General features: G+C 69.3%; 1 protein-coding gene across 1 annotated transcript in view; it reads left to right on the top strand.

Moving 5' to 3' along the window:
* The window catches only part of LOC112955483 (dynein heavy chain 2, axonemal-like), a gene marked incomplete at its 3' end in the record, with an annotated part of 69,295 nt that overhangs the window by 31,393 nt on the left and 29,160 nt on the right, over window positions 1–8,742 (top strand). The window contains exons 28-35 of the mRNA XM_026048805.1: window positions 729–846; window positions 1,456–1,592; window positions 2,983–3,114; window positions 4,039–4,197; window positions 4,718–4,864; window positions 4,931–5,022; window positions 6,004–6,202; window positions 7,952–8,161. Coding sequence (XP_025904590.1) covers window positions 729–846; window positions 1,456–1,592; window positions 2,983–3,114; window positions 4,039–4,197; window positions 4,718–4,864; window positions 4,931–5,022; window positions 6,004–6,202; window positions 7,952–8,161 — 1,194 coding nt within the window. The remainder of the gene's footprint in view (window positions 1–728; window positions 847–1,455; window positions 1,593–2,982; window positions 3,115–4,038; window positions 4,198–4,717; window positions 4,865–4,930; window positions 5,023–6,003; window positions 6,203–7,951; window positions 8,162–8,742) is intronic.

Here is an 8,742-nt window from a genome sequence, read left to right as displayed (position 1 = left end):
TGGGGATGAGTGGGGACAAGTGGGGACAAGTGGGGACATGTGGGGACATGTGCGGGCACTGGGGACACATGGGCACGAGTGGGGACATGGGAATGTGTGGGGATGTGTGGGGATGTGCAGAGACACATGGGGATGAGTGGGGACAAGTAGGGACACATAGGGACACTGGGGACACGAGGGGACACTGGGGACACGGGGGGACAGGCAGGGACACATGGGGACATGTGGGGACACTGGGGACCCATGGGGACGAGTGGGGACACGGGATGCATGGGGACATGTGAGGATGTGTGGAGACACATGGAGACTCATGAGGATGCGTGAGGATGTGTGGGGACACGTGGGGACGCATGGGGACACTGGGGACACGTAGGGATGTGTGGGGACGTGTGGGGATGCGTGGGGACATGTGGGGACACATGGGGAGGTGGGGACATGGGGACAAGGGAACACTGGGAGGTGGGGACCAGCAGGGGACACGGGGACATGGGGACATGGGGACATGGGTGCTGGGAGGAGGGGACCCAGTAGGGGGACACGGGGACATGGGGACATGGGTGCCGGGAGGAGGGGACCCAGCAGGGGACGTGGGGACCTGGGGACACAGGGACATGGGTGCTGGGAGGGGGGAACCAGCAGGAGACACGGGGACCCAGGGACCCGGGGACATGGGTGCCGGGAGGGGGGGCCGCGGGGAGCCGGGGTCACCGTCCCCGCGCCCGTGGCAGGAGGTGGTGCTCAACCCGGCGGCGCTGGCGCCGGGCGAGCTCTACGGCGAGTACGACCCCGACACGGGCGATTGGCAGGACGGCGTCCTCGCCGCGCTGCTGCGCGACGCCTGCGCCGGTGCGCGGGGCGCCCCGGGGTGCCCTGGGGCCCACGGGGACACCCTGGGGTGCACGGGAACACCCTGGGGTGCAGGGGGACACCCTGGGGTGCACGGGGAGACCCTGGGGTGCACAGGGACTCCCTGGGGCACATGGGGACACCCTGGGGTGCAGGGGGACACCCTGGGACATGGGGGGACTCCCTGGGGTGCACGGGGACTCCCTGGGGGTGCACGGGGACACTCTGGGGCACATGGGAACACCCCGGGGCACACAGAGGCACCCTGGAGTGTATGGGGACACCCTGGGGTGCACAGGGACACCCTGGGGCATACGGGGACTCCTTGGGACGCAGGGGGACACCCTGGGACATGGGGGGATACCCTGGGGCACACAGGGGCACCCTGGAGTGTATGGGGACACCCTGGGGCACGGGGGGACACCCCAGGACATGAAGGGGGACACCCTGGGGTGCACAGGGACACCCCGGGACATGTGGGGACACCCTGGAACACCCAGGGACAGACTCGCTGGGCTGCCCCAGGGGACCCCCCGGGACATGGGACGTAGCGGGTGTCCGGGGGCACCCCGCGGTGCGCGGGGGCACCCACGGGCGCGGCCGCCGCAGAGGAGAGGCAGGAGGCGACGTGGCTGGTGCTGGACGGCCCCGCGGCGCCGCTCTGGCTGGACGCGCTGCACCCCGCGCTGGACGAGTGCCGCGTGCTGCCCCTGGGCAGCGGCGAGCGCATCGCGCTGCCCGCGCAGGCGAGCGGGGCGCGCCGCGGCGGGGGACACGGCGGGGGGACACGCAGGGGACACGCACAGGGGGGACATGGAGGGGACATGGAGGGGACATGCAGGTGGGACACTGTGGGGACACGCAGAGGATGTGCGGGGGGGACATGTAAGGGACACAGCAGGGACACCCAGGGGGGACATGGAGGGGACATGGAGGGGACATGGAAGGGACACAGCAGGGACACCCAGGGGGGACATGGAGGGGAGATGGAGGGGACAGGGAAGGGACACATGGGGGACACAGAGGGGACACAGCAGGGACATGGAGGGGACATGGAAGGGACATGCAGGTGGGACACTGTGGGGACACGCAGAGGACGTGCGGGGGGGACATGGAGGGGACATGGAGGGGACACGGCAGGGACACGGAGGGGACACGGTGGGGACGTGGAGGGGATACACGGGATGACACAGTGGGGACACACATGGGACATGGAAGGGACACGGCAGGGACATGGAGGGGACATGGCAGGGACACAGCAGGGACACCCAGAGGGGACATGGAGGGGACATGGAAGGGACACAGCAGGGACATGGAGGGGACATGGCAGGGACACAGCAGGGACACCCAGAGGGGATATGGAGGGGACATGGAGGGGACATGCAGGTGGGACACTGTGGGGACACGCAGAGGACGTGCGGGGGGGACATGGAAGGGACACAGCAGGGACACCCGGGGGGGACATGGAGGGGACATGGAGGGGACAGGGAAGGGACACACGGGGGACACAGAGGGGACACAGCAGGGACACGGAGGGGACACAGCGGGGACATGGAGGGGATACACGGGATGACACAGTGGGGACACACATGGGACATGGAAGGGACACGGCAGGGACACCCAGGGGGGACATGGAGGGGACATGGAGGGGACAGGGAAGGGACACACGGGGGACACAGAGGGGACACAGCAGGGACATGGAGGGGACGTGCAAGAGACATGCAGGTGGGACACAGAGGGGACACACAGGCGACATGCGCAGGGGGACATGGAGGGGACATGGAGGGGACACGACGGGGACACGCAGGGGACATGGAGGGGACATGCACAGGGGGACGTGGAGGAGATGGCAGGGACATGCGGGGGACACGGTGGGGACACGCAGGAGAGACGTGTGGGGAGGACATGGAGGGGACGCGCGGGGAGGACACGCAGGGGACACACAGGGCACACGTGCGGGGGGGACACGTGGGGGGGGACACGGCAGGGACACACATGGGGGGAACACAGCGGGGAGATGTGGGGACACACAGAGGGGACACGCGCGGGGGGGACATGGAGGGGACACGGAGGGGACCCTTGCGGGGGGGGTCACGGCGGGGGGGTCCCCGCTCCTCACCCCCCCTGTCCCCGCAGGTGTGGCTGCTGCTGGAGCTGGAGGAGCTGGCGGGCGCCTCCCCCGCCGCCGTGTCCCGCTGCGGCGTCGTCTACGTCCCCTACGGCGGCTGGCGGCCCCACGTGCGCGCCTGGCTGCGCTCCCGGCCCCAGGTACCGACGGGGACCCGGGGGACACCGGCAGGCTGGCACTGTCCCCAGGGTGACACCGGGGACATCCCAGAGGGGACAGCGGCAGGCTGGCACTGTCCCCAGGGTGACACCAGGGACGTCCCCGGGGGAACACCGGGAGGCTGGCACTGTCCCCAGTGTGACACTGGGGACATCCCCGAGGGGACAGCGGCAGGCTGGCACTGTCCCCAGTGTCACCAGGGACATCCCCGAGGGGACAGCGGCAGGCTGGCACTGTCCCCAGGGTGACACCAGGGACGCTGCCCAACCCAGCCCTGGGGGGACACCGGCAGGCTGGCACTGTCCCCAAGGTGACACCAGGGACATCCCAGAGGGGACAGCGGCAGGCTGGCACTGTCCCCAGGGTGACACCAAGGATGTCCCCGGGGGGACACCGCCCAGTCCAGCCCCAGGGAATACCAGGAGGCTGACATCCCCAGGGGGACACAGCACAACCTAGCCCGGGAAGCTGGGACTGTCCCCAGTGTGACACCAGGCCCATCCCTGGTGTCACCGGGCTCGTGGCGGTGTCACCAGGCCCATGCCTGTTGTTGTCACTGGGCTCACCCCAGTGTCACCAGGCTCATCACCAGTGTCACCGGGCCCATCTCTGGTGTCACCGGGCTCGTGGCGGTGTTACCGGGCTCATCACTGGTGTCACCGTGCCCGTCCCTGGTGTCACTGGGCTCGTTGCGGTGTCACCGGGCGCGTCCCTGGTGTCACCGGGCCCATCCCTGGTGTCACTGGGCTCGTTGTGGTGTCACCGTGCCCGTCCCTGGTGTCACCGGGCTCATGACGATGTCACCGGGCTCGTTGCGGTGTCACCGTGCCCGTCCCTGGTGTCACCGGGCCCATCCCCGGTGTCACCGAGCTCGTGGCGGTGTCACCGGGCACGTCCCCGCGCAGGCCGAGGCGGAGCCGCTCCAGCGCCTCTTCGACAAGTTCCTGGAGCCGCTGCTGGCCTTCAAGGCGGCCTCGTGCCACGAGCCGCTCGCCCTGAGCCCGCACGGCGCCGTCACCTCCCTCTGTGACCTGCTGGACGCGCTGGCCCCGCCGCCCGACAGGGTACAACGTGGGGACCGTGGGGACGAGCCCGGGGACGCGGCCTCCGTCCTCCGCTCTGCCCAAATTCCGCCGCTTTTGCTGCTCTGCCTCCCTTTTGGGGGCGTTTCTGCCCCAATTGGGGACATTTCTGCCCCAATTGGGGACGTTTCCACCCCTTTTTGCAGCATTTCTGCTTTTCTAGTGGACATTTCTATGTTTTGGGGGTTTTTTTTGCATTTATGCCCTTTTGGGGTCAATTCTGCCCCTTTCTGCAGCACTTTTGGAGGGGCATTTCTGCCCTTTCGCTGTTGCTGCAGCTCTGCCCGTGTGTCCCATGCCCACCCCCGTGCACCCCGGGGTGCCCCCCAACACATCCCCTGTCACCCCCCGCACTTGTCCCCCTGCCCTTCAGGATGTCCCCACGCTCCCCAGGGTGCCCCGTGCTCATCCCCCGGGTGCCCCAGGGTGCCCCAGCCCGCTCCCGCCTGCCCGCCGGGGTGCCCCCGCGGAGCCGTCCCGACGGTGGCCGCTGTCCCCGCAGGTGGCGGCCGGCGGCACCGACCCGGCGCTGCTCGAGCTCCTCTTCCTCTTCAGCCTCGTGTGGGCCGTGGGCGGCGCCGTGGACGAGGGCGGCCGCAAGCGCCTGGACGCCTGGCTGCGCGAGATGGACGCCTCCTTCCCCAGCAAGGTGGGGCGCGCGCGCGGGGCGCCCGGGGCGGCGCGCGGCACTGCGGTGCCCTCACCGTCCCCGCAGGACACCGTCTACGACTACTTCGTGGACCCCAAGAAGAAGGGCTGGGCCCCCTTCGAGGAGCTGCTGCCGCCCGCCTGGCGCTACCAGCCTGAGTGAGCGCGGGGCACGCGGCGCTGGGCACCTCCGCACGGGGCACCGCGGCTCCATGGACCATCCCTGGGCTCCATGGCTCATTCCCGGGCTCCATGGACCATCCCTGGGCTCCATGGGCCATCCCTGGGCTCCATGGGCCATTCCCGGGCTCCATGGACCATCCCAGGCTCCATGGACCATCCCCGGGCTCCATGGACTATTCCTGGGCTCCATGGACCATTCCTGAACTCCATGGACCATCCCCGGGCTCCATGGACCATTCCCGGGCTCCATGGCCCATTCCAGAGCTCCACGGACCATCCCTGGGCTCCATGGACCATTCCCGGGCTCCACGGACCATCCCTGGGCTCCATGGACCATCTCTGGGCTCCATGGACCATTCCCGAGCTCCATGGGCCATCCCTCAGCTCCATGGACCATTCCCAGGCTCCATGGACCATTCCTGAGCTCCACTGACCATCCCTGGGCTCCATGGACCATCCCTGGGCTCCATGGACCATTCTTGGGCTCCATGGACCATCCCTGGGCTCCATGGACCATCCCAGGCTCATCCCACCACAGCCTGTCCCCAAGCCCATTGTCCTGTCCCCAAGCCCCACAGCCTGTCTCCAAACCTCACAGCTTGTCCCCAAGCCCCACAGCTTGTCCCCAAACCCCGTGTCTTGCCCCCAAGTCCTGTGTCCTGCCCCAAACCCCACAGCCTGTCCCCAAACCCTACAGTTTGTCCCCAAGCCCCGCAGCCTGTCCCCAAGCCCATTGTCCTGTCCCCAAACCCTACAGCTTGTCCCCAAGCCCCGCAGCCTGTCCCCAAGCCCTGTGTTCTGTCCCCAAGCCCTACAGCTTGTCCCCAAACCCCACGGCCTGTCCCCAAACCCCGTGTCCTGTCCCCAAGCCCCATGACCTGTCCCCAAGCCCCGCGGCCAGTCCCGCGGCCCCCCGGGCAGTGCCCAGGGTGACACCCGCCGCCCCCCTGTCCCCAGCGCGCCCTTCTACGAGGTGCTGGTGCCCACGGTGGACACGGCGCGCTACCAGCACGTGGCGCGGGCGCTGCTGGCCGCGGGCAGCCCCGTGCTGCTCGTGGCGCCGCCGGGCGCCGGCAAGACCGCGCTCGCCACGGCGCTGCTGCAGGGCCTCGACAGCGCCCGCTGGGACACGCTCTGCATCAGCCTCTCGGCACAGGTGACAGCGCGGGGACACCCGCAGGGGACACCTGGAGGGGACACCCGCAGGGGACACCCGGAGGGGACACCCACAGGGGACACCCAGAGGGGACACCCGCAGGGGACACCCAGAGGGGACACCCGCAGGGGACACCCGCAGGGGACACCCAGAGGGGACACCCGCAGGGGACACCCGGAGGGGACACCCGCAGGGGACACCCACAGGGGACACCCACAGAGGACACCCGCAGGGGACACCCACAGGGGACACCCACAGGGGACACCCGCAGGGGACACCCACAGAGGACACCCACAGGGGACACCTGCAGGGGACACCCACAGGGGACACCCACAGAGGACACCCGCAGGGGACACCCACAGGGGACACCTGCAGGGGACACCCGGAGGGGAGACCCAGAGGGGACACCCGCAGGGGACACCCACAGGGGACACCCACAGGGGACACCCGCAGGGGAGACCCAGAGGGGACACCCAGAGGGGACACCCGCAGGGGACACCCACAGGGGACACCCACAGGGGACACCCATAGGGGAGACCCGCAGGGGACACCCGCAGGGGACACCCACAGGGGACACCCAGAGGGGAGACCCAGAGGGGGGACATGCAGCGGGGACACGGAGGGGGGACACGGAGAGGGGACACGGGGGGACATGGAGAGGGGACACGCAGAGGGATATGGAGAGGAGACACGCAGAGGGGACACCAAGGGGGGACACCGAGAGGAGACACACAGAGGGGACATGGAGGGGGGACATGGGGAGGGGACACGGGGGGACATGGAGAGGGGACATGGAGGGGGACACATGGGACACGCAGAGGAGACACAGAGGGGGACACACAGAGGGGACACAGAAGGGGACACACAGAGGGGACACAGACAGCGGACACAGAGAGGGGATGCAGCAGCGGGATGTGGCACAGGGGTGTGCGGAGAGGGGACATGGGTGACCCAGTGCGGGGACACATCGGGGGAACGTGGCATGGGGGGACATGGAGAGGGAGGACACAGGAGGATGAGGAGAGGGGACACGGAGAGGGGATGCAGTGCAAGGAGGTGGCACAGGGGCACACGGAGAGGGGACACCGCGGGGGGACATGGTGGGGGGACATGGGGGACATGGCAAGGGGACACGGAGAGGGGACACGGAGAGGGGACACGGTGTGGGGATGTGGCAAGGGGACACAGAGAGGGGACCTGGTGGGGGACCACGCAGAGGGACACGATGCAGGGGGATGCAGTGGGGGAACAGGGTGAGGGGTTGCGGTGCAGGGGCTGCGGGCAGAGCCTGGGGCTGCGGGCAGGGACATGGGCAGGGCCACGGGCAGGGACATGGGCAGGGCCACGGGCAGGGACATGGGTAGGGACATGGGCATGACATGGGGAAGGTCATGGGCAGGAACATGTGCAGGACACGGGCAGGACATGGGCAGGGACACGGGCAGGGACACAGGCAGGACATGGGCAGGGACATGGGCAGGATGTGGGCAGGACATGGGCAAGGACATGGGCAGGACACGGGCAGGACACGGGCAGGACATGGGCAGGGACATGGGCAGGACATGGGCAGGGACATGGGCAGGATGTGGGCAGGACATGGACAGGGACACGGGCAGGACATTGGCAGGACATGGGCAGGGACACGGGCAGGACATGGGCAGGACATGGGCAGGGCCGCGGGCAGGGATATGGGCAGGACGTGCGCAGGGCCGCGGGCAGGCCGCCGTGGCGAGCCGCGTGTGCCCGCAGAGCTCGGCGCGGGCGCTGCGCGCGGCGCTGCGCAGCCGCGTGGAGAAGCGCACGCAGGGCACCTACGTGCCCGCGCGCGGCCGCCGCGTCGCCGCCTTCGTGGCCGCGCTGGCCGCGCGGGCGGCCGCCGCGCCGCTCGAGCTGCTGCGCCTCTGGCTGGAGCACGGCTGCTGGTACCAGCGCGGCGCGCCCGCCCGGCGCCGCGTGCAGGTGAGCGGGGTGGGGGGACACCGCATGGCACCGCGGGGCACTGCGTGACACCGCGGGGCACCGTGTGTCACTGTGTGCCACCATGGGGGGACACCGCGGGGCACCGCAGGGCACTGCGGGACACTGCGTGACACTGCGGGGGCACCACGGGGCACCGCGGGACACTGAGTGATGCGGTGTGACACTGTGTGGCACTGCGGGGCACCGTGTGTCACTGTGTGCCACCGCGGGGGGACACCGCGGGGCACCGTGTGACATCGTGGGGCACCCTATGCCACCATGTGCCACTGTGTGCCACCACATGGCACCGCGGGACACCACATCACACTGTGTGTCACTGTGTGACACTGCGGGGGGACATCGCGGGGCACTGTGTGACACTGTGGGGCACCACATGGCACCGCGTGCCACCGTGTGACACCCTGGGGGGACACCGCGGGGCACTGCGGGGTACTATGGGACACTGTGTGACCCCGCGTGCCACCGCGGGGCACCATGTGGAACCACAGGGCACCGTGTGACACTGTGGGGCACTGTGTGCCTGTGTGCCACCACGGGGCACCATGTGGAACCACAGGGCA

The sequence above is a fragment of the Nothoprocta perdicaria genome, unplaced genomic scaffold (assembly GCF_003342845.1).
Source record: "Nothoprocta perdicaria isolate Ctin4 unplaced genomic scaffold, notPer1 scaffold_570, whole genome shotgun sequence".
Classification (NCBI taxonomy): domain Eukaryota; kingdom Metazoa; phylum Chordata; class Aves; order Tinamiformes; family Tinamidae; genus Nothoprocta; species Nothoprocta perdicaria.
Note: the sequence above shows the minus strand (reverse complement) of the source record. Positions and strands in the feature narration are given on the sequence as shown.